General features: G+C 41.0%; 2 protein-coding genes across 2 annotated transcripts; one reads left to right on the top strand and one right to left on the bottom strand.

The window, feature by feature from the left end:
• Nucleotides 1-420: 420 nt before the first annotated feature.
• Nucleotides 421-10,467, top strand: tada2b (transcriptional adaptor 2B). The gene has a single exon (XM_052037554.1). The coding sequence runs from the start codon at nt 508-510 to the stop codon at nt 1,894-1,896; it is 1,389 nt and encodes a 462-aa protein (XP_051893514.1). The 5' UTR covers nt 421-507; the 3' UTR covers nt 1,897-10,467.
• A 414-nt stretch (nt 10,468-10,881) lies between these two features.
• grpel1 (GrpE-like 1, mitochondrial) lies at nt 10,882-26,496 on the bottom strand. Its single transcript, XM_052010589.1, has 4 exons — nt 26,336-26,496; nt 24,601-24,757; nt 21,477-21,558; nt 10,882-14,323 (listed from the first exon to the last, which is right to left on the bottom strand). Exons 1-4 carry the CDS (start codon nt 26,416-26,418, stop codon nt 13,974-13,976), a joined length of 672 nt encoding a protein of 223 aa, XP_051866549.1. The 5' UTR covers nt 26,419-26,496; the 3' UTR covers nt 10,882-13,973.
• Nucleotides 26,497-26,756: the final 260 nt, after the last annotated feature.

The raw sequence follows: 26,756 nt of genomic DNA, 5'->3' as shown, positions 1-26,756 counted from the left end.
TGTAAGGAGTTTGTACGTTCTCCCCGTACCTGCGTGGGTTTCCTCCCACATTCCAAAGATGTACAGGTTAGGAAGTTGTGGGCATGCTATGTTGGCACCGGAAGCGTGGTGACACTTGCGGGCTGCCCCAGAACACTCTACGCAAAAGATGCATTTCACTGTGTGCTTCGATGTACATGTACCTTATCTTGTTGAATGGTAGAACAAGTTCCTGGGTGCAAGTGGCCTACGACTGCTCCCATTTCTTATGCTCATAGATGGTCACGTACATAACTAAAAGGGGAGCATGTCTGATGATTGGGCGTTTCGTTATTCAGCCCAGGCCTATTGCTGGGCGCGGGAGTAGTGACAAGGGCCCTCTCCGCCCACTGCAGTGCCATCCCCGTGTGTGCTGCCTATTCCCCCGGCGCCCAGAGTCGGCGCTGTCCTGCGCATGCTCCAACAGTGGCCGGAGAGGAGCGAGCGAGCGCGCGCGGCCGGGCGTGCACTGCGCAGGCTCGGCACACAATGGCGGAGCTGGGCAAGAAGTACTGCGTCTACTGCCTGGCCGACGTGACCAGCCTCCGGCTCCGCTGCACCGAGTGCCAGGACATCGAGCTGTGCCCCGAGTGCTTCTCGGCGGGCGCCGAGATCGGCAACCACCGGCGCTGGCACGGCTACCAGCTGGTGGACGGCGGCAGGTTCACGCTGTGGGGGCCCGAGGCCGAGGGCGGCTGGACGAGCCGTGAGGAGCAGCTGCTGCTCGACGCCATCGAGCAGTACGGGTTCGGCAACTGGGAGGACATGGCCGCGCACGTGGGGGCGCGCGCGCCGCCGGAAGTGATGGAGCACTACGTCAGCATGTACATCCACGGTAACCTGGGGCGCGCGTGCATCCCGGACTCCATCCCCAACCGCGTGACCGACCACACGTGCCCGAGCGGCGCGCCCCTGTCGCCCAGCCTGACCACGCCGCTGCCGCCGCTCGACATCAGCGCGGCCGAGCAGCAGCAGCTGGGCTACATGCCGCTGCGCGACGACTACGAGATCGAGTACCTGCAGGACGCCGAGACGCTCATCAGCGGCCTGGCGCTGAACTACGACGACGAGGAGGTGGACATCGAGCTGAAGCGCGCGCACGTGGACATGTACGTGCGGCAGCTGCGCGAGCGGCAGCGGCGCAAGAACATGGCGCGCGACTACAGCCTGGTGCCCGCCTTCCTGGGCCGCGAGCGGAAGGAGCGCGCGCCGCGGCGCAAGGTGACCAAGGAGGAGCGCGAGCTGCGCGCCAAGCTGCGGCCCATCTGCCAGTTCCTGTCGGCGCGCGAGTTCGACGACTGCTTCGACAACCTGCACAAGGAGCGCGCGCTGCGCGCCAAGATCCGCGAGCTCCAGCGCTACCGGCGCAACGGCATCGCCAAGACCGAGGAGTCGGCCGAGTACGAGGCGGCGCGGCACAAGCGGGAGCGGCGCAAGGAGCTGCGGGGCAACGGTGGCGGCGGCCTAGGAGGAGGAGGCGGAGGAGGAGGCGGGGGAGGCGGTGGCGGTCTGGGAGGGGGCGGTGGGGTGGCGGCCAACGCCGCCACCAACGCCGCCAACTCCGCCTCGGCCAAGCGCCCCAAGGACGAAGCGGGCAGGGAGGCGGCGGTGGCGGCGGCCGCCGAGTTCAGCAGCGCCATGGAGAACCTGGCCGGCTTCGACCTGCTGTCCGAGCGGGAGAAGGTGCTGTGCGGCTCGCTGAACCTGAGCCCTGGCCGCTACCTCACTGTCAAGACCATTATCATCAAGGACTACCTGCAGAAGAGGCAGGGCATCCCTTCCAAGAGCCGCCTGCCCAGCTACCTAGACAAGGTCTTGAAGAAGAGGATATTGAATTTCTTAACGGAAAGCGGATGGATTGCCCGGGACACTTCTTGATGCAAAAATAACTTGTCTGCAGATGTTTCTAAATTTGGATTAATGTGCAACTGCCAGTCCCTCACAGGGAGACAGCACCAGGTTTCCGTGCAGTGGAATTGAACCGCACTGATGTTTTTAATCTCGTAGGGAAAATAAATATCGAATAAACAATTACAGACACTATAGTCATGAAAGCTCTTGCCCTGAATAACAGGCGAAGATGACTGGGTGCTGGCTTCGAACTGTGAACCTCAAGTTGTTCAGTCACTAAGCTAAGGAATTTAAAACGGTGTAATCTTAAATAGATTGATTTTCTATTTATTAATAGACCAGAGCAGAAACTTAATGATCTCCAGTCAGATTCTTCAGACGTTTTTTTTGACAGTTTCAAATGTAACTCAGCAAAATTATTTTGCTGAAAGATCTGGGGTTGTACGAGATTCAGGAATATAATGTATTATTGTTGTATTTAATGAATATGCTGAAGGAGTTTTGATCACCACGTATTCTGATTAGTTGATTCTGTGGCACTCAGCGAGGGTGAGAGTTGCCCGTGATACAGGTTAGCAGCAGGTACACTTAACTCTTGTAAAGGGTAGGCAAGTAACTGCCTAATGGGCATTTCTAAGCTGCATTCAAGCTTCAGTAAGGGATATTCAAAAGTGTTTGCATTTTTATTTGATTTTTCTGCAGGCTTGAGACTCTGGGATTCTAAAGGTTTGACAGGAAACTCTGGGGTTCCACCAGAGATTCAGCATTGTGCAATTCACATCAGAGGAATCAGCTATTAACTTTTTTTTAAAAGTAAAAATGTACTTTTGAAATGCGTTGTTTGACTTTTGCTGATTCATTGGAAATCTTGGAAATTTGGATGACGCTGAAGAAGGTTCAAAATTAACCGTGTATTGAATGATGGAGATTCTGATTGTGTTGGCCATTGGCCATTGGTTCTGCTTAAGTGATATACTTAGTTCATCAGTCATTAGCTGGTGGTTTCCTATGAATTAGAACTGATGAAAGATCATTGACTTGAAAAGTGAACTGCTTCTCTCTCTCCAGAGATGCTGTTTTTTCCAGCATTTTTTTTCTTTCAGATTTCCAGTGTCAACAGTTTTTGCCTCAAAGCATTTGTATAAAGTAGTTATTTCTCTAAAAAAAAATAACGTTAGATCTTTTATTTTAGTCTATAACTGCTTGTCCTTTTATGTAAAATTCTGAACCCACTTTCAAAATTGAATATTTTGGCTAGTGATTTTTTTCTTTTACTTATTAAATATTTGTCCTCAAAAGCTCAGTTTGTTCCCTTTTTCCTTAAAGGCCATTCAAGTTACCGGTAGCCAATTTTGCATCCTCTGTGGGACTGACTGAAATGGGGACCTATCATTGTTGGCAAATTCAACCTTGTAGCAACTCATTGTTATAATTTCCATTTCCTAATTTAAAACTTTACCAGAATGAAAAAATGCAGTATTTGTTGCTTTAAAAAAAGAGGGCTGATGTTGGGCAAACTACGAATAAACTAAATTATCCTTGGATGACCAAACTTTGCAAGAAAATTGTCTGTCTTGAGTACAAGCATCCATTGGTAAGCATGTTATTGATAAAGAACAAACTTGTGAAAATTTCTCAGTGAGAATAGGTGTTTTGTTTGTATAGCTTGTTTCCGATTTGTGCGGTATACTGAAGATTGCACTCTTCAATTCAAAAGGTGAGATTACAGTTACCTGTAAGTAAAAGACATCATAAATAGCAGTACAAAACTTGTCTTTTAAGAGTGAATACCAAAAATATTTTAAAAGTTACACTCCAACCTATCAATGATAAGCTTGTTTTAGAATTTCCGGTACCATTCAATTCATTTTAATTCCATTTATACAAACAATGTTCATGTGTCACTGCATAGCTGTAACTGTGAAATCTGAATAGAATTAGAGTGATGCTTCTGATTACTGCTTGGTCTGGTGTAGGATTCTTTTCAAGATGTGTGAAAAGGGCCAAGAGCCTTTGCATCTTTCAAAAAGAAAAGATTACACTATTAGTACCTCACTTTTAAAAAAATTTCTTCCCCCCTCTGAAAGCTTTTAATCCATTTGGGAAGTAATTGACCTGGTAGGCTTCCATAAGTATCTTGACTAAGGAGCTTTTTTTGTCAGTGAAGTGAACTGTGAGCAGTTGTACCATTCTGACTGAAATGCACAAACTCAACTTGCTTGATCTTCTGATTTGTATAAATCTGCTTTTGATTTCTATCAGGTGAACTGTATTTTCTTAAAATTCTTAAATTGAATGTGAATTAACATGCAGTTAAAATGTGATAAGATTCATTGAAGGCACCTTTGTTATCTCTAATTTGGTGAATTTCTCCTTCCCGGTACAAGCTGTGAGTTGGTCATCAGTTGACATTTTAACACATGTCATTGTTAATGGAAATGAACAAAAATAAGTTTGTGGCAGTAGAATTTTGGAAACTTATGTTCTGCAAGAAAACTGAATATCTTTACAATCTGAGTTACAGAGCTTTGAGATGAGTGAAGGATATTCTCATACAGTTATCGTATTTATCCCATAGGAAAACTTTCTGTAACTTTTAAAAAAAAATGAATTCAATGTATGATTGTATTTGTTGGCCCACTTGATAATTCTGGCTGTTTTAATAATACTGACCAGAAATGACCAATTCATTTGATTTGTGCACATCTGATGTCATGAGTGCACTCAAAGCCCATAACCAGCAAGGATTTATTTATTGTGATTCATTCCTGTCTGGTTGTTAATTTTGTATAAAAGTGCCTACGATACCCAGCCTAGAGATCAGGATGAATTCTAGGTTTGTGTTCAATTTTCCAATCTTGGGTGGAAGGTGGTTCGTGGCATAGTTGACTTTTAAGGTCCTGGAAGGGGAGTGTTAACTGTGCTTCCTGCTCTTTATTTAATGACCCATAATGAACAAGCATGAGGTATATGAAGATTGGGTACAGTTGGGAAGTGCAATTAATTTAGGAATGTCTGATTCGGTGCCAGTGTATGCATTGAATCATTGTTTCTTTGTACATTAGTTATAGGTCACCTGTAACTTGGAGTTTTGAGTTCTAATTTAAGTTGATGGGATGAGTGTTTGTTGTCAGTTCAAAATAAGCTTGAGGTTCAAGGTATTTTCCAGTTTTTGTGCCTCCTCTCCCTCCCCTGCAGTAAATTATCCACAATTCAGCATGGTTGGCAATAATTGAAGAGATGTGACGTTGGAATGACAGGTGCCATGTGGACTAGCAGTGGTAGACAAGCCATGCTATTTCTGACCTCATTGTTTTCTGCTGTTGGGTGGAAGATATTTCATTTACTATATTAAAATGTCCCACTTCGTGAACATCCATGACCTTTTATATTTAAAAGAAAGGGGCATAGAGGTTCGGTTTGTGGCCTTGTCAAAGGTTGTAGTTTAGTTAATGGCAGCATTAATTAGTGCAGTAAATTAGGAAGTCAGTATTTGAATAGAAGGGGTACCATGCTTGCTAAATTATAAAATCAGTAATATTCTGAACTTGATGCATCAAATTGTATCCATGGATTTTTTTTTTTGCACTGTTTTTGGCTTGTTAGTAATATTGATAATGACATTGTTTTGAAGTCTGTGAAAATTTTGGAAGATCCAATGCCTTTTTGTCTATCTCCATAATTAAGTCCCATGGTGTTGAGGGTGACATGATTTGGATCCTATGACTTGATATGACAACTAATTATGCTGGACTTCGAACATTGTGGAGAGGGTATTTTGGAAATAAGACTGAGAAAGCTATATGTAAAATGATGCAGAAGGGATCTTTAAAATACAACCTGACTACTTCAGTTAGCTCTGATATCTTCTATTGTAAGGTTAAATTATTGCCTTGTTACTGCTTGCACCCTGTAGTGCAATTGACTTATCCAGTAGCTAAATGTAGCAGACAGCTTAGTCTGGGTGAAAGGTCATAACCATATGGAATGTATAGACATGTATCATATTGTGTTTTAAGATTTTTTTGGGAAGTGATGGGGTGGGAATGACTCCAGCTATGGATAAATAATTGTAACATATGGGCTTATATCTGCTAATGTGCCTAATTTCTCAATATCTGGATAAGTGGTAAAGCACCTAATTTGGTGCCTGTATATCTTAGAAAATCACAGGCATGTAGCTTAATTTTTTTTTTGTTGCTTGCAAGGCAGTCACCTTTCTGCTGGCTTGGACTCAAAATTTGACAAACTGTAAGTACCATCAGAGGGGGAAAGAATTTCTTTCAGAGGATGAAATGATTCTTGTGCTATTCTCTTTCAACAGGACAAAATTTGTCCTATTAGTAGAAGCGTGTTGATGTGTTTCAGCTGGAACCCTTTTTGACCATCTATTTCTATTTGTCAATGTTTTGTACATCTGTATTTTTAACTAACTTTTATTGGTGTCATAAAGGATTATTTTGAGATTGATTTGAGATGGGGAAGGATATTTTAAAATATTGTACTTGGCTTTACTAGGGAAGTCAATACCATGAATGCAGGTTGGAGATGTAATGTTCAGATTGACAAAAACACATTATTCAGAATTTTGCGTTTATTTCCCATTTCGTACCATTTCACTTATCCTCTTTACTCCTTTTTGAAGAGGAAGCAGGAATCTGTGGTATTTCTTCCTGCAACAGGGTACAATGCAAGGATAATTCTGTATACACTGTAACAACTGTTTTGTTTTGCTGTTTATATATTTTGTAAATATAAGCAATACATGGTTATCAAATGGGTTGTTAAGACCTTCTGGTGGATTTTGGTTGTGAGTAGCAATTTTTGTCTTTAGTTTTTAAAGATGAAAAATTCTATGACATGGGAATAGAGGGAAGTGAAGGTATATTTTTTTATTACTTAAGTCTTTATTCTCAGTTGAGAACTTTTAAAATTAAGTACGTGTAACATTTAGAAAAATGTGGATTATTTTTGTAAAATTGTATTGCTGAATGTTCAAAGGATAAATTAGACACTTGCAAAGAATTGCAGGACACTTCTTACATTCACAGTGGTTTTGAGTATGTTCAGAGTTTTTTTAAATGAGGTTTTTTTTGATTTTTGAAGCAGAAATGCTGCCTGTAGTGGTTGATATTGTCAGACCTGCTCTGAATGTATATTTTTGGAGTGAATGTAATGTCTTCAAGGCAACATCAGCATTTGAAAACAGGATGATTATGGAGAGTAGGACACTAAAAATTAAAACTGGTTGCTTAATGTTTATAGTAGTACTTTCCTCTTGTTTAGTATTTTCTGTTCATTCTGCCCATGGCTACTATTAAAAATTAATATGAATGTGTTCTAAACTTCATCACATTGCTTGTATTTGTGCAATGCAAACAAAGTATGCACAGTAGAGTAGGTATTGATTCTGTGCTTTTCCAACAGGACCTCAGTGGGTCTAAATGTTATAATTACCATTCCTGAGAGTCTGGTTTTTATTCTTTTGACATTGACTGTTGCTGCCAAGGATGGCATCTGTTAATTATTCCTGGTTTTCCTGGTGATGTACTACATAAGACTTCTGGTGTGCTTGCAGTGAAGATATTTGCACGGAAGAAGTGTTGTTTAGTTAGGGTCAAAAGGTGGTGGTGATAGTATCACTGGGTCAACATTCTACAATGACTATTGTCAGAACTCGAGTGATTTAGGTATGGTCCAAAACAGTCTATTTGGAAACCATTAAGCACCCACTTTCAATTTATTCTCCCCACATTCCCATCAACCTACCAGATTCTGCCACTTCTCTACACACTAGGGACATTTTAGTGGCCAATTAACCTACCAACCTGTATATCTTGGAGGATATGTGGGAGGAAATCAAAGCATACAGAGGAAACCAAACCCAGGGAGAGCATGCAGACATTGAACTTGAGTGATTGGAGCTGTGAGGCAGCAGCTCTATTAGCTACATCACGGTAAGATATTTCAAGATAGCATGCCAGTGCTTTTGAATGTAAAATTCTAATTGTTTTACAATGGTTATTAGCTCTCATTTAAGCAATTTCAATATACCATGTACAATACAAACTTAAAATGCCCAGTCAGATATCAAATGTTGGTTTCCTTTTTATTTCATAAGAAACTATATTATTGGAAGCTGGTATCTAATCTGCCATAATGCTATAACAATTGGTTAAACTATCTGAATCCCTTTTAACCTGTCTATGCAATGGTTTAATCTTTTTAAAGGAGAACCTAACAAAGGGTTTAAGTGTTGATAAAGTACATGGTGTTTTTTTTAAAATATATATTTTAAAATCCTGATTCTTTGGATGGAGGACTGATGGAATTGCTCTAACATGGGAGGCCTATAAGAATGAGATTTTTGGATATTGGAATATCATAAGGTGGCACAAAAGTGTGATGGTGATGTTAGAGCAGATATGTGCCATTGAATTGCCTACTGAAATTTCTATTTCGTTCCTGAGTATAAAGGCACTCAAGGAACTTTGTTCCAGATAATAAGCCACTTTATTTTTATACTCCTGTACAAATTGTTAAAATATCTTTAATCAGTTGATTGACCATAACCCAAATGTTTGTCCTTGTTTATGTCCCTCACTCCTGCTGTCCATGCTGGCAAAGTACATGTATCAACTATTGTTGAGGATTGAGCCTTTTATGATTCATGAACCACCTTGCATCCTGGCTAGCTGCTATCAGGTGATTCAATTTATGCTGTCTTAGTGTACTGCTGTATAGTTGTTCCACTGCCTGGGTGCTGTGTATAATGGGCTTATTCTGCGATCTTAAGTTTGGAGGAAGAATTCATTTATGTCTTTTAATTAAATACTGCAGAGAAAACTGTGTTGCACTCGTATCATTGAACCGTGAATTTAAAAGTAGCCCCATTTTATGGAGATCCCTTTTTAAAAAAAGTAATTAAGCACTATGCACTCTAGTCCCAATGTTTCTGACTATTGCCATTGTACTATCAAGCATGAGTCCCCTGGGCACAATCATAGGAATGCAACTTGTGATTTCTGAATGTTAATTTTATCCAGGGTGCATAACATCTAACTGCTATTTCCCACTGGGATCACAGAATCATCTCATATTCTGCTTGCCAACATGACAGATTAAAACATGATACCACAAATATTGAATGATCAGTTGCATTTAATTTTGATGAGAGCATTGGGATTTAGCAGCTTGGCTGTGCGTTAAGTAGAAGGGCAAGAATGGCTTTGATGTATCCAGTGTTAAATGGCTATGTAACAGACCTAAAGGGAGATAATGAAGTAAGACTACTTTGTCAGTACATGGAACTTACTGCTCTTGAATGATGTGTCCAAGCAGCAGGAGACCAGGAGGGGTGCAGGATGGATGGCAAAAAGCTATAGCAATTTATTTTCTTGATTAAAACATGAATAAAATCAGGTCATTTGCTGCTTCCACCTGAGCAAACCTGTAAAAGATATAGAACTGTTCAGTTGCATTGATACCTACATTTGACGATTACATTGGTGCTGTCTCCTGCACAACTTGTCAATTTTATCACCTTCACTACAAACTTGCACCCAAATTCACTTAGGCCATTTCTGACACCTGTCTCCCTCTTCTGGATTGTTCTGTCTCCTTCTCAGATTAATTACTGACATTTACAATAAAACTCACTCACTCCACAGGCCTTTCTCCACATCCCTTGTTCTGCTTGCTGCAATAGGATCCCATCACCAATCATATTGTTCCCTACCCTCTCCCATTTCTGCTTTCCAGGTGGACCATTTTCTCTGTGACTTTGTTCATCCCTGACATTTTTCCCTGCACCTCATCACCATCCAGGACCTACACTTGATGTGGACTCCTACATCGATGAGATCAAACGTAGACTAGGTGACTCTTTTGCAGAACACCTACATTCTGTTCTCTTAGGTCAGTGTGGGGAGTTGAAATGGCACTCAACTATCAGTCCTCAAACTTTTCTACTTCCAGGGTGAGGTGCAACACAGAGCAGTACCTTGTCGTCTGGGTAGTCTACAACCCAATGGTATTAACATTGAATTTTCCAACTTCAGGTAACCCACAACTCATTATGCTTCCATCTGGTCCCACCACACACTCAGATTCTGTTCCATCTGCCTATCCCTCCAACTTCTGGTTCTCTTATCCCCTCCCCCATTTAGTTCTACCTGCCCCTCATTCCTCCCTTATCTGGTCCCACTTATTACCTTCCTAATAAGATTTCAGCATCTGCAATTTTGTTTCCAGCCTGTCTCCATCTGCCCTGTTTTTTTCCCCCTTTGTTTCCAGCTATCACCCACCAGTTGCTGTCTCCTGGATTCCACTCTTTCCCCCTCCTACCTCCAGCTGTCCATCAAGTCCCTCCTCATCTGGTTCCACCCATCTCCTTCCTCACCTCTCATCTCCTAATACTGGTCATTACCCCCATCCTGATGCAGGGTCTCAACCCAAAACATTGACTTTCCCTTTGCCTCCAGAGAGAGTGCTTGACCCACTGAGTTCCTCCAGCAGTTTTTTTTTTGCTTCTAAATTCAAGCATCTGCAGTCTTAGTCTATAGAATTGGAAAGCTGTTTCTGAGATCCAATAGGAAGAACAGATTGATCGTTGTATAACATGGAGACAGTAAACAATGTAGCAGTAGGCATCAGATGCTACTGAGAAATTAATCCATCAACATGTAGTGCCAAATTTGACAAATTGACTTAATTTTAAACAGTGAGTCAAATTTCACTAGATGAAAATAACTAGCATTGAGAGAAGTTCTTTCAGTGAGAAGAAATTAGAATTTGATGCCAACATATTAACATGAGTACTTCAGTTAGCTCCTCAAGCCTGTTCCATCATTCTGTGGGTTGAATCATGCTGGTTGCAATGCTCCCATAACCAACTCCTAGACTTATGCATGGTGTGACATTGAACTGGAAAATCCATCCCTGATCTTCTGCGGATTAGGATGAAATCATTCGATTTTGGCTTAAATTTGACAAAATACCATGTGCTTCCCTAATTGATGCTACCTGGTGTGTGTTAAATTCCACCTATTTTCACATACATAAAGATGCTCTAACAGTCAACGAGCAACATTTTTCCAGTATTCTGGCCAAGATCTAACACCAAACATTCAGGTGATTTCTTGTTCATATTGAGATTTTGCAGAAATTGACTAATATTTGCCTTGAAATACACTTCAAAGGGTACTTAATTTGCTATGAAACAATGTGAAAGTTTATAAATTCAATTTTATTTTTAAATCAGGTTGTATTTAAATTGGGTCAGTGTGGCAGATACAATACTGAATAAGGTACCAGTACAATTTAAGTGTGACACTGGATTAGCAACTTTGGGACATTTGGTCATGATTTTAAAAGTATCCACATCTTCAGGCATACTTTAAAAAAAATGCTATTCCAAGATTAATTTTATTTGTTTTCCTTCCCTTGAAGGCAATATTTCATGAAACAACAGTTCTGTAAATCAAGTTCCTAATAGTCCTACCACAAACAAGTTTGTCATTACTTATGGCTGCATTACTGTGAATGTAGACTATGGGACCCTGGAAATGGTACACTACAATTTCTACAAGTTCATTAGTTTTATCGAGGCACAGCTAAAGGATTAATTTTGAATGTTCCAACCATTGTGCTGATACTGCAGCCTCATATTCCAGACAGGCCCACAAGTAATATACAATCCAAGGTCCCAGAACAACTAGAGGACAAAGAAAATGCCTTCTTCACCTTGTTACTGTGGGAACCTACTTCGAGCACCCCCAAAACCATAACACTTGACTAATAATTTATTGTTGAAATACAAGCAAAGGCTCAGGACTCATTACCATAAACAAAATAAGGACTATAATCACTCGATCCTCAAGTCCTCCCAGCAAGTCTGTGTCCTTGCTTTCATGGACAGTATTGAAAACAGACCTTTACCATCTATGTATTAACATACTTCACTAATTGCACTCCCAACTCAAATGATAGCTTGAAAACAACAGTTAAAAACATATTTAAGCACACATTTAAAAAAAATGGTTTTCTTCACACTTGATTAAATTCATTACAATTGATATTTTTCTTAAACTTTGTGGAATTGCTGTGGGAAGGGAAAAGGCTAGAATTTTCAGTGGTCTATTTCGTTTGGGTATATTTGTTCAATATGTGCTACCACCTCTATGAGATGTATTACTAATTATAGCTTTCAAATTACACCACAAAAAAATTATGACGACTATATAATTGGCATTTAGTATTATACAGGTAGGAAATGCATCAATCTAAATTTAACCTACCTTTCCCTGCCCACAGGTGTTGTCTAAACTGTCAACTATGATATTTTCTGCTACTTCAAAGAATGCAAGTAGTGCTGTTTAAAGCAACCCCCAAGTTTGATCTTACTGGTTAAGTTACTGTGTAAAGACATTTCTTTGCAATGTAACCAAAGGTTTACAGGAGTATAAAACATTTATTGGTACTTGGGGAAGAATACTCAGCAGCTCTGAACAGGGATGAGGGGATCCAGCCTAAAACTAATTACTATCTCACAGGAAGCTGAACATTAAATTCTCCACATTTAAAAAAAAATACATGATTGATATCCACAAATTCTGAACCTAATGAGTATTCTTTAAAGTCAAAGCACATAAACATGGGGTTTTTGGTTCATTACATGCAAATTTAAAGTTACTAATACAGCTGTCAACAAGTTGGGAAATTAAACATCTGCCCTGTTTTGGATTTCATAATTTTAATTTTAGCCTGACATTAAGAAGTCCTTTCTTAAAACTTAATACTGTCAGTCCTCTAATCTGTGTATTTTCAGTGTTGAGAAAACTAATGTAATCATGGAAATAGTATAATTACCACAAGGTGGTGCAACACACCAGCGCAGGAAAGAAATCAGTCAACATCTATGGTTAAAAAAAACCTCATCTTTCAGATGCAGACTTTGCAAAATATTAACTTATTGGTTGTCTTCAGTTGCTGACTCAACAGTTTTGAGGTTAACATTAACTCCCATCTGCAGTTTTGCTTTTTATTGAACTTATAAATGGTATGATATGCAATTGTGCAATTCTCCATCTGGGATTAATTGAAAAGAATTTAAAGAGCTTTAAGAATCAAATAATAAGTTTAATAATCTTAGACTGGATAAAGAAAATATTATTGTATAATTTAATTAAAAATGAAAAAGTCTTTCTTCCTCTCTCATGGACAATGTGTTCTTTTCAAATTGATAATTAAAACTTGTAACCTTAATTTAATCCACTATTTAGAATAGATTCAAACCATTATCTTAATTGGTCAAATTTATTTTAAATATAGTGGTACCTTCAACAATTGTAATAGCTTCTTGCTGATTCTACAAGAAAAACTATTCACTTATACAATAGTTTCTTGTACTCCACAGAATATTTACGAAACATGTTCCTGTTGTCAATACTACTGACATTGAAACAGAACAATTTTCACAACATTCAACACTTGGGAATAATGTTAATACTTGATCAATTTTTCCAAAAGCAGAATTTAAATTCAATTTTGTACAGAGTACAATTCATAATTTTAAAGATTAATGTAAAATACTGAAGTCCAAGAAATGGTCATTTTTGTAAAATAAAACCATACTATTGGACACTTTGAAGAATGGACTATTTTTCTTCCTGTTTTGAAATGAAGATTTAACCATTTAAAAAAAAATTGAATGCCTAAGTGGAATCAGGAGGGAAGAGTGAGATGAGGCCTGGAGCCAACAGATAATTACAATCATAGAAGTAGCCTCGCACAGGTACCAAATGCAAGCAGCCCAGTCCAACATCTTAACTCAGGGGAAAATGGTCTGTAGGAAGCTCAGTTAGAGCATAATAAAGATCCAAGTATTTGTGACCAATACCTGAAGCAGCAAGACATAGCTCATTTTAACAGTTAACACACTTTTAATAGGGAAATCTCTTTAATATACGCAGATCCTTATTTGTTGCAGAATTCAGTACTATCTTCAATAGTTCAGAAACAGTAAGACATAAAAATCCATTAGTCAAAGAATGTCAACTATTATGGTCTTTGAACTATCCTACATCAGCCAGTCCTAATCACCATCATTCTACTCCTTTGACAACTCCAACTAATGCTGGTCGAAGAGTGCGTCCATGGAGCTTATACCCTATCTTGGACACCAGTGCCACAGAGCCTGGCTCCTTCCCTTCCATAGGACTATGGAAAAGAGCTTCATGCTCATAAGGATCAAACTTGGCCCCAATGGGATTCAGTCTGACAAGGCCATGCTTGGAAAACACTTTCTGAAGTTGCCCTTCTGTCATGATAAGACCTTCGTAGAGGCTCTTAAGGTGATGGTTCGCTTCAGTGATTTCCTCCTTGGGGACACTCTCTGTTGCTTTTTCAAGAACATCTGCCACCTCTAAAAGGTCCTTGCAGAATCCTTGAATACCTTAAAGGGGGGAAAAATACAATCAAAACAGTGACAGTATCCAGTAAAAATACAGAAAAGGCAATAGAAAGCAATAAAACACTAAAAAAGGGAATTGTAAAAGTTAATCCTAGATGAATTTCCTCTGGCCAATAGCAATAGTAACATTGTAAATTCATTAAAAGTGCTGGTATCTATTTTTCTGCTGTTGCTTTTTCCATTTTAATTGCCAAGTATCCAATTTTTTCAGCTTTTTAAAAAGATCTTGATTCTTTAACATGTTTCATATTACAATCAGCATAGTTGAATCAGTTGCATGCATATCAGAAGCATAACACCGACACCCTGTCAAATTAGAATATCAAACTACATTGTTTTAAGATATAATTAAAACCTATATTCTATTTCAATAGCTAAAAGGCATAATTACACCAGCTAACCTTTGCAAAATAGCTGTACCATCAATTAAAAATTTCAATCTACAGAAACAGTAATGAAATCCAGACGAAGCAACAGTACCTTGAAATGAAATGCAAAGACATTTCTAAAAAAAATTAAATAATGTTTAATTTTTCATGTTCATGATTCAGAACAATTTTAGGAAAGGAAGATCAATACAGGAAAAATTTAGACAGGTACAGAAGGGAATATGTGAAGTTAAGGTAGAAATGACATTTTCCAAGTAAATAAAACATAATATTGTGGGGAGGCAAGAGACATGATGCTGGAATAACTTCACTTTTTATCCTTAACCCTATAAATTCATCTTGGGTATGACTCCCTTTTCAAATCAGTTTACTGAAGTAGCTTCCATGACTTTTTCCTGGTAGCACATTCCTGATGCAAATACATTTTCCTCATTTCCACTTTAGATTCTTCACTAATGATGTGTCACCAGTCATTTTCTATCAAACTTCTCTTGCAGAAAAGCCTTTGGGCTACATCTTGACTGTGTCTGATCAATAACGTCAATGCAAATACTTCCTGCATAATATTTGGTAAACCCCATACACCTTCCTCAAACTGCAGCCCCCAGAATTGTCTGCATTAATCCAGCTGACCCCCCCAGCCAGTAATTTATGTTTTAAGATTATGCCTTTGATTTAAAATAAATTCCATGCATTCCAAGTAACCCGTATGCTGTTCCAACAACCCTTACAATTTGCCCTAACACTTAAGGATTTGTAATATTGGACACCAAATAGACATGGCTGGGCAGAGATGTTACAATGAAGGGAAATCCAAAGGCTGAGCAATTGAGATTCTGAACTGAAGCACAAAAGTAAGTGAATTGGGAAAGGGATTTTATTTTAGAATGGACACAGGACAGCAGGGGGAGGAAAGAGGAAGCCTGCAGAGAACAGTCAAGACTGTGATCAGAGATGAGGAAAATTGGAATATCAAGGTCATATGACACAGAAAATTTCAAAGAGAGGCAGAGGCCATGAATGCAGATTGGGGACTCTCCACTAAAATGGAGATTAGGGGGTGGGTGGGTGGAAATAGGAAGACAGTGAATCCAAAGCATAACAAGTCAAATAGAGACTGAAATCACCAAGGATGAGAAGTTATATGATACTGAGGGACAAAAGCAGTGAAGGTATCTTGTGATTTATTCTATTACTTGGTGAGTAACAGAAGTGAGAATTTAAAATAATAGATGATAGGGTAAACAAAGCTAGAAGATGGGTCAAAAGGTATCCAAAAGGACAAGGAGAATCACACAGCATTGCAACATTCAAGCTGCACACCACACTGACTTGATAAGCCAAATGGCAAACTCCTGTGCCATAATAATTCTACCTATTGCTATGTCAAAATCCTGGAACTTAAAACCAAACCACAGGAGTTTCTTTACTATATGGACTGCAGTGATGCAAGATGGCACCTCACCATTGCATCCTCAAGGGCAACTAGGATCAGCAATAAATGCTGACCTCAGCAGCAGCCTCAAACTAGGATCAAATAATAAAACTAAGAAATAAATAGCTTTACTCATATATAGTACTGAACTACCAGTACCTGAATATTACACAATCTTTTAAGAGAAAGAATATTGGGAGGTAAATTGCAAGGTTATCACTAAATAAAAAGCAGATTTGCCCAGTTTAAAGTAATTTTATAAAAAGAATCTAGACCCAACCTAATTCATCTATTACACTTCTAAACTAGATGTAGAACATTAAAAGCAACTTACTTGATATTGTGGAGTCAAAGATAATGCCTAGAATATTGGTTCTAATATAAGAATAGATGATCATTTCTTAAAATTATGCAATATTTTTCACCAATTATTTTCCCCTTATTTCTCCCTATACACTCATGACTGCGTGGCCAGATTGCGCTCTAACTCCAAGTTTGCAGATGATACCAATGTAGTGGGCTGTATCTCAAATAACAATGAATCAGAGTACAGGAAGGGGATAGAGAGCTTAGTGAAATGGTATCATGACAATGACCTTTCCCTCAATGGCAGCACAACAAAAGAGCTGGTCATCGACTCCAGGAAGGGGGGGGGGGGGGGGGGGGGGGGGGGGGGAGAAACAGTACATACGCTCCTGTCTACATCAACAGTGCTGAGGTTGAGAGCTTCAAGTTCCTAGGAGTGAACATCACCAATAACCTGTCCTGGTCCAACCACAAAGATGCCACAGCCAAGAAAGCTCACCAGTGCCTCTACTTCCTCAGGAGGCTAATTTGGCATGTCCCTGTCGACACACCAATTTTTATCAACCTATCTGGATGCATCATGGCTTGGGATGGCAACTGCTTTGCCTATGACCGCAAGAAACTGCAGAGTTGTGGACACAGCTCAGCACATCACAGAAACCAGCCTCCCCTCCATGGACTCTATGCTGCCTCGGTAAAGCAGCCAGCACAAATCAAAGACCCCACCCACCCTGGACATTCTCTCTTTTCCCCTCTCCCATTGGGCAGAAAATACAAATGCCCCAAAGCACGTACCACCAGGCCCAAGGACAGCTTCTATCCTGCTGTTATAAGATTATTGAACAGTTCTCTAGTACAATAAGATGGACTCTCGGCCTCACAATCTACCTTGTTATGATCTTGCACCTTATTGTCTACCTGCACTGTACTTTCTCTGTAACTGTAACACTTTATTCTGTTATTGTTTTACCTTGTAGTACCACAAGGCACTAGGTAATGAATTGATCTGTATGAAGAGAAGCTTTTCACTGTACCTTGGTACATGTTACAATAACAAACCAATTCCAGGGCAAACTAATGCAACATAGTGTTTCATGGCCATTCTTAGTAATGTTTGAAGGATGCACTGATGCAGATGGGACTTAGGCTGCCTCTGCAGCTGTACATACTAAGGACTCCCCAGAGAAAGAAAAACAAAGATAACGATTATAGGCCTGTCAGCTCTCTAAAGATGCCAAAAAACCTCGGAACACTATTCTGCAAGCAAAAGAAAAATACTACACATCACCTTGTTGGCATTTCACAACTAAGCAAATCACAAACAGAATACTCAAGTAATTCTACAAAGAGCCATAGATGAAATAATCACATCCATGAACTGCAGATCATACATTAAACCAGTTTAAACAGACAGGCATTGCTTACTCTTATGATTTCAGACAAAATTGCTCAATGTGTTTTTGAACAAGTCCTATGCAGACCCACAGTTACCCTGACAGACTTGGTGTTGTTACCCTTACCAATTCCGTGCATATCTATTATTTTGCAGGATACTTGCTGCATTTCACCTACATCAATAAAACTTGGAAACTTTCAAGACACCAAAGTAAAAAAAATAAAACAAGTTGTTTTTACTATTTGAAACAAACTACATGGAAAGGAAAATGAATCACTGACAGAAACCAAAAGGGGAAATTAATGAGGTAGTGTTGGGAGAATATAATAAATGTTAAAACATGTTAAACTAGGGATTAAAGCCACAGTCAATGCAAGGAAAAAAAAACTGCACCTAGTAGTAGAAGAGCCTGACTAAAGCAATGCAAGGGAAGTGGAATACTCCAAATGGAATAACAAATTCCATAGTTTTTAATATTACAACAAATCAAAAGGGAGGAAAAGACAGTATTAAAACAAATTAGGCATTTATAGTAAAAAAAAGAGAATTAGATAAAAATGATTAAGCAATCAAAAATACAAATGAGTTAAAATTAGAACAAATTAAATCTTAATTTAATCTTTTATTTTTGCTCTAGATGCAGATGTCAACGTCAGAATGTTTCTTCAGTTTGTAAAACACTCCCATATATCAGAAAGTTCATAACAAAGGCAGAAGCCTGAACTTGCTGGTCAAACTCCATCAGCAGCTTTCCACTACACTCCTGATGCTGAACTTCAATGAGTCCAGCAGCAGGTTATGAATTTGCTAAAATCCCCATGAATCACACTGAGTCTGTTAGCAGTTCCTGTGCCATATTAGACTTGGGAGACTTCAACTTCCCAAATATTGACTGGCACCTGCTTAGTGCCAAAGGTTTAGACGGGGCAGAGTTTGTTAAGTGTGTCCAGGACGGATTCTTGTCACAGTATGTTGACAGGCCAACTAGAGAAAATGCCATATTAGATCTAGTTTTAGGTAATGAACTGGGTCAGGTGATAGATCTATCGGTGGGTGAGCATTTGGGGGACAGCGACCACTGCTCCATAACCTTTAGAATTGTCATGGACAGGGACAGGAGTAAAGAGGATGGGAAGATATTTAATTGGGGAAAGGCAAATTATGAGGCTAAGGCTAGAACTTGAGAGTGTAAATTGGGATGACATTTTTGAAGGGAAATGTAGTATAGAGATGTGGTCGATGTTCAGGGATCTCTTGCAGGATGTTAGGGATAAATTTGTCCCAGCGAGGCAGAGAAAGAATGGCAGGGTGAAGGAACCATGGGTGACAAGGGAGGTGAAACAACTAGTTAGGAAGAAGGCAGCATACATAAGGCGTAAACAGCAAGGATCAGACAGGGCTCGTGAGGAATATAGAGTGACAAGGAGAGAACTTAAGAAGGAGCTGAGGAGAGCAAGAAGGGGACATGAAAAGGCTTTGGTGAGTAGGGTTAAGGACAATCCCAAGGCTTTTTACTCGTACGTGAAGAGCAGAAGGATGACTGGAGTAAAGGTAGGTCCGATTAGAGACAAAGGTGGGAGGATGTGCCTGGAAGCTGTAGAACTGGGTGAGGTTCTCAATGAATACTTCTCTTCAGTATTCACCAAGGAGGGGGGTCTTGATGACGCTGAGGACAGTGTTGGTAAGGGTAATGTTCTAGAATATGTAGATATCAAGAGAGAGGATGTGTTGGAGCTGTTAGAAAATATTAGGACAGATAAGTCCCTGGGGCCTGACAGAATATTCCTCAGGCTGCTTCGTGAGGCGAGGGAGGAGATTGCTGAAACGTTGGCTAGGATCTTTGAGTCCTCGTTGTCCACGGGGATGGTACCGGAGGATTGGAGGGTGGCAAATGTTGTCCTCTTATTCAAAAAAATAGTAGGGGTAGTCCAGGGAATTACAGACCAATGAGCCTTACGTCTGTGGTGGGTAAGCTACTCGAAAGGATTCTGAGAGATAGGATCTATGATCATTTAGAGAATCATGGACTGATTAGGGACAGCCAGCATGGATTTGCGAAGGGAAGATCTTGCCTCACTAGCCTGATAGGGTTCTTTGAGGTGGTGACCAGGAAGATTGATGAGGGTAGTGCAGTGGATGTGGTCTACATGGACTTTAGTAAGGTGTTTGACAAGGTTCCGCATGGTAGGCTTCTTCAGAAGGTCAGAGGGCATGGGATCCAGGGAGGCTTGGCCGTGTGGATTCAGAATTGGCTTGCCTATAGAAAGCAGAGGGTTGTGGTGGAGGGAGTGCATTCAGATTGGAGGGCTGTGACTAGTGGTGTCCCACAGGGATCGGTTCTGGGACCTCTACTTTTTGTGATATTTATTAATGACTTAGATGAGGGGGTGGAAGGCTGGGTTAGCAAGTTTACAGATGACACAAAGATTGGTGGTGTTGTGGATAGCGTGGAGGGCTGTTGAAGCTTACAGAGGAATATTGATAGGATGCAGAGCTGGGCTGACAAGTGGCAGATGGAGTTCAATCCAGAGAAGTGTGAGGTGGTACACTTTGGAAGGACAAACTCCAAGGCGGAATACAAGGTAAATGGCAGGATTCTGGGCAGTGTAGAGGAGCAGAGGTATTTGGGGGTTCATATCCACAGATCACTGAAAGTTGCCTCGCAGGTGGATAGGGTAGTTAAGAAAACTTATGGGATGTTAGCTTTCATAAGTCGTGGGATCAAGTTTAAAAGCTGCGAAGTAATGATGCAGCTTTACAAAACTCTGGTTAAACCACACTTGGAGTACTGTGTCCAGTTCTGGTCGCCTCATTATATGGAGGATGTGGAGGCGTTGGAAAGTGTGCAGAGGAGATTTACCAGGATGCTGCTTGGATTAGAGTATGGATTATGAGGAGAGACTAAAGGAGCGAGGGCTTGACTCAGTGGAGGAGGAGGAGGATGAGGGGAGACATGATAGAGGTGTACAAAATATTAAGAGGAACAGATAGAGTGGACAGCCAGCGCCTCTTTCCCAGGGCACCAATGCTCAATACAAGAGGGCATGGCTTTAAGGTAATGGGTGGGAAGTTCAAGGGAGACATCAGAGGGAGGTTTTTCATCCAGAGAGTGGTTGGTGCATGGAATGCGCTGCCTGGGGTGGTGGTGGAGGCTGATACGTTGGTCAAGTTCAAGAGATTGTTAGATAAGCATATGGAGGAATTTAAGATAGAGGGATATGTGGGAGGAAGGGGTTAGATAGTCTTAGGAGTGGTGTGAAGGTCGGCACAACGTGGTGGGCCAAGGGGCCTGTCTTGTGCTGTATTGTTCTATGGTTCTAATACAATATTGGAAAATCTGCTAATGGCAAGTCAGTACTTCTATGCCCGCAACTTTGAATTATTACAATTAAAGGATATCCAACCCCTACAGGAAATACCCATGCCATCTAACGACAGGTTGGTTAATCCAAACTGCAGGTGTTACGAACAGTTGAGGGCCCTGCCAAACCAGCCCACCAATAGTATGATTATTCCAAACTTCCCGTATCAACAAGCTGCGCGAAATGACTACATAATCAGTGATAAGAGTATGGATTACATGTAAATACAACATTACTGATCTCTTACCATATAACTTAGCTTCTTCAACAAGTTTTTGACTTCTTTGACGCAAGTTTTCAGTATCTGCCAGTGCTCTCTTATATTTGTCCTGGAACAAAAAGTGTCCACGCACTTTTCACCTCAAATAGTCACAAATTTGCAATTTAAAATACATCAATAAAAGTAATTTGTATTACATTTGTATGACTACAAAATTTTCCATCATAATTTCCAATTAAGTCAATGATTACTCGAGTTGCAACAGTCAGAAGCAATGATATGGGTACAATCTGTGGAGGTAGAGCACATGCACATGGAGTCAGAATTGTACTTGGCTGGTAGCAAACTAACTGATGAAATTCATTTTCTGAGCTCACATCTGGAGAACAGCCAGCGGGATAAATTACTGGAGTACAAATAGTATGAGAGAAAACATATTCTAGCAAACAGCTAGGTTTAAAAAACTTGTCTTTCAAACTTCAGACATTACACTATATCAGATGCATGACTGATACATGTGAACATGTATAAAGAAATAGGGATAGAGAATGAACACAGCATAGCAGTAATTTTGGAATAACATACATATGCAAAAGAAATGGCCAGGTTCTGCTCTTCAGCCTTAATAGAAACTACTTTTATACGGAAATGACAGCTTTGAAACAAAATAGCCCATCCACATTTTGAAAGAAAACAACAGAGCCAGATTTTCTGGGAAGGCAAAAGCTGGGATGCCCCTGGAGCTTTTGTACAGTACCTTCCATCAATATGTCCATAGCTTGGAATAAATTCTGAGATTTTATATACAGTTGAGGGGTTACATGTAAACTTAAGCTAGTTGCCAAGGCTAATCACTCAAGCACACGGCAAGATGCCCTCAACTCAGCACAGGCTTAAAATGAAGAAAGGAAGCAAATCTGCACTTTTCATAATGACTGCTAAACTGAATATCATTTGTTTGAATCTCAAGTTCCCTTAGGAAAATAGTAACCAAGTATGCCCAATCACTATCAAAGTGAAGATGCCAGGATTATGCTTTTTACACAAATATCAGGGAGATTTGTGGAGATTTCAGGGAGGGAGACGGTGATATTCTAGAGCACATTATATTAAGAGATGTTAGATGTCTTCATGGACATAAAGGTGCATAAGCCCCAAGGGTAGATGTATCCCAAGCTGCAATGGGAAGTGAAGGTGGAGATATCTGGGGCCCTGACAGATTTTTAAATCTTTGTTGGCCACAAATGAGGTGCCAGAAGACTGGAGGACTGCAAATGTGGTTCCTTTCTTCAAGGATAGCAGGGATAAGCCAGGTTATTTCAGCCCGTTAAATCTTATGTTAGTGGTGAGAAAATTATTGAAAAACATTGAGCAATATACACTTCGGAAAATAGGGATGAATTCAGGATAGTCAGCATGGTATGATTGGAGGGAGATCCTAATTTAATTGAATTTTTAAGAAAATGTAACTAAGTGTAAAGATGAAAACAATGCAGCTAATGCAGTCTACATGGACATTTGGCATAGCATTTGATATGTTCCCACATGGAAGGCTGGTCCAAAAGGTAAATGCCCATGGAATCCAACACAAACTGGATCACTAATAGGAGTCAATGGTGACGCTGGAGGTTGTTTTTGTGATTGGAAGCCTGTGACCAGTGGTGTACCACAGGGAACAGTACTGGAACTCTGTTATATATAATAATGACTTAGATGTTGGTAAGTTTGCAGACGACAAAACTTGGAAACAAATTCAAAGTTATAAATAACTAAAAAAAAAATCAAAGCTTAATGTTCTTTATTTGAAAACATGTCTATCTTGTTGCAAATGCTACGTGTTGATGGCATAAATAGCAACACACAAGTATGATGAAATAGTTATTACAGAAGCATGGTTGCAGGGTTACCAGGACTGGGTACTCAATATCCCAGGTTATACCATGTTCCAAAAGAACAGGAAAAAGGGAAAGGAACTGGGATGGAGTCATTAATCAAGGAAGGTACCAGAACAGTGCTGAGTCATGACATAAAGGTACTGGATCGTGATGTGGAATCAGTTTGGGTTGAAATCATTAATAGCAGGGGAAAAAAGACACAGGTGAGAGTAGTCTATAGACCAACTAAATGTAACCTCTCAATAGGTCCAAGCATAAATCAGGAAATATCAAGGGCATGTTTGAAGGGAACTGCAATAATTCTGAGATATAGTATATTTAAATTGCCAAAAGACATTTAACAAGGTGTCACATAGGATGCTGATGCATATATTAAAAGCCCATGGTATCAGAGAAAGTATGTTCAAATGCGCTGAAAAGTGGCCATCTCATAGACAACAAAATTGAAATAAATGGGTTCTTCTGAGAGTGAAAGGAGATAACTAATGGAGAACTATAGGGGTTAGTTCTTGGCCTGCAATTGTTCACCATTTACTGTTCCTTCCTCCAGGTCAATAATGTACACAAGGTTTCCATGTTTGCCGATGATACGATAATAGTTGAAGGTTACATTATGATAAGGATACTGTAATTCTGCAACAGGATATAGATAGATTGAGTGGGCAAAAGACTGGCAAATGGGTTTAATGTGGGGAAGTGTGAGGTCATATACTTTGGTAAAAGAAATCAAAAGGCAGGTTATGTAAATGGAGAGAGTGGAAGTGAGCGAAGTACAGAAAGATCTAGGCGTCCTAGTGCATGAATCACAAAAAGCCAGCAGACTGATCCAACAAGTAGTCCAAGCAAATGGAATTTTGGCCCTCATTGCAAAGGGAGTTTAAAAATAGGAAGGTTTTGTTGCAATTGTACAGAATGTTGGTGAGGCCTCACCTGGAATACTGCATGCAGTTTTGGTCCCCTTATGTAAAGGTATAGTAAAACTGGAAGCAGTACAAAGGAGATTCACCAAAATAATTCTTGGGATGTTAGGGCTGTTCTACCAAGAGAGACTAAATAATTTGGGCTGGTATTCCTTGGAGTTTAGAATAAGGGGACATAACTATAAACGGCAGGTCATTTAAAATTGAGATATATCTTAGGTAAAGATTAGGGTCCTTTTTGCATTGTAGAAATACAAGAAAAAAAGACCCTCTTGATATGCCACTGCCAGAAATCAATGAGAAGTTTGAATGTAACATTTGTCATTTTATGCTTACTGTAAGATCCTTGAGTTGCTCCTCTAGCTTTGCCTTTTCTTCTATTAGTGTTCTCTCTGTTGGGTTTGGTTCTCCTTTGTTTTCATTCTGAGGATGGCTCTGGTCATCGTCATAGCTTTGTCCTGTGTTTTTTTGCTGCGTAGCGGTACAGAATAACCTAGGAAAGGTGTTCAACTCATTTCACTTTATTAAATAAAACACAAATTGAAACGGACATTACTTGCTCTAATCCATACATAAAGCTCAAACTTTCATTAAACTTGTTTTTATCATCAACTCATTAAACAGAATTACAGAAAGATTTGTAACTATAATGCAAAAATTTGCATCATTTTTGTAGATATGTTGTTCAGCCGAATAGTCATTAAATGTATTAAGGTAATGGATTAAGGTAATGGATAAGGTAAAAGGACACAGGCTGGCAATGATCTAATTAAATGGCAAAAGAGACCTCATTTTGTTGAATAGTTTTCCCCTATTTTCAGAACAGTAAGTCTGATCAGTATTGAATCAGTGGCATACATAATCCAATTAAAATGCTCCTTTAAAAAACTTTATTTTCTACCAAAATGAGATTACTCACAACGAATAACTAATGAAGTTTACTCCAAATTAATAGTGTGGAGATTAAAAGAACGAGTGGAAAGAAGTGTTCTCTTGTGGTAAAACAAACCATCATGGGGAAGCCATGGGGAACTTTTCCTGATTATCAACTTTGTATGTTCAGAAACAATTATCTTAAAAGACTTGATTTTCTTTTTAAATTAGATGAATTGTAAACTAGTACAGTAATATACTACCAATTGCCAGAAAAAGTGATGAAGGAGCAGTTAAGCTGATGCAATATAAAGTAACTTTAATGGGCATAAAGAAAAGCAGATCGGAGTCATAAGAGCTCAAGTTTCAACAAGGGGGTACGGGACAGTAATTGAGGTCAAGGATCCCAATAATTAAGAAATTATAGCGGCGGAAGGATGACAAGGAATGCAGGAAGGGGGTGAGAGTGCAGAGAGGGAGAGGAATGCAGGAAGGGGGTGGTTTATCTGGAGGGGGAGACATAGATTGCAGCAATTAGTGGGCTGACTGAAAGGCCAGAGAGAGCAGTGGCCCCAGGAGCAATCACCAGACTCCTGTCTGGGACACAAAGTGGCATAGAAAGGGCCCAGGAGGACCCCCTGCACCCACAAGCCCTGCGCTTCCCCCCCCCCCCATACCCCCAGCTGTGGTCCCACCAGTGCCCCCATCCACCTGCCCCAGCCCCACCCCAGACCCCCACCCACCTACCCAATGCCCCCCAAACCACCCCACCACGACCCCCACCCACCTGTCCCAGCCCCCAACCACACCCCCCCCCAGGACCGCCCACCCAACCTCACCTGCTCTGGAACCGGGCACCCCCACCCCACTTGTCCCAGCCGCACCACCCCACCTGCCCCGGAACGGGTCGCACTACACCCCCCCGCCACCCCACCTGCCCCGGGACGGGTCGCACTACACCCCCCCCGCCACCCCACTTGCCCCGGGACGGGTCGCACCACACCCCCCCCCCGCCACCCCACTTGCCCCGGGACGGGTCGCACCACACCCCCCCCCCCCCACCCCACTTGCCCCGGGACGGGTCGCACCACACCCCCCCCCCCCCCGCCACCCCACTTGCCCCGGGACGGGTCGCACCACACCCCCCCCCCCGCCACCCCACCTGCCCCGGGACCGGGCGCACCCCCCGCCACCCCACCTGACGCTCGGCCCCCGCGCTCGAGCCGCCGACAGGAAGCCGCCGGCCCACAGCGCCCGCGTGCCCAAGCACCAGCTCGCCATGGCCGTCGGTCCGCACGCTCTGCAGCGTAGCACGTTACCCCTTCCAGCCAATCAGGAATGTCCTTCTCCTCCCTGTGACGCTCAACAATCGGTGCGCAAGTCCTTTCGAATTCGGACAGGCATGTGCAATGGAGTAGATGATCTGGCTGATTAATCGATGCGCGGAGCAATCGCTCCTGACTGAAATGAGAGGTGCTGCAATTCATTGGTGGGAGCAAGGCCCCACCTTCGTGGAGGCGGCGACGGGCCGCTTTAAATAGTTACGGGTTTGGTAAAGGACGCGCACCAGATTGCTTTGCAAATTTCTTGCAATGTTTACTTTTTGGAAACACAAGAAA

Source organism: Pristis pectinata, chromosome 2 (assembly GCF_009764475.1).
Source record: "Pristis pectinata isolate sPriPec2 chromosome 2, sPriPec2.1.pri, whole genome shotgun sequence".
Lineage (NCBI taxonomy): Eukaryota > Metazoa > Chordata > Chondrichthyes > Rhinopristiformes > Pristidae > Pristis > Pristis pectinata.
Note: the sequence above shows the minus strand (reverse complement) of the source record. Positions and strands in the feature narration are given on the sequence as shown.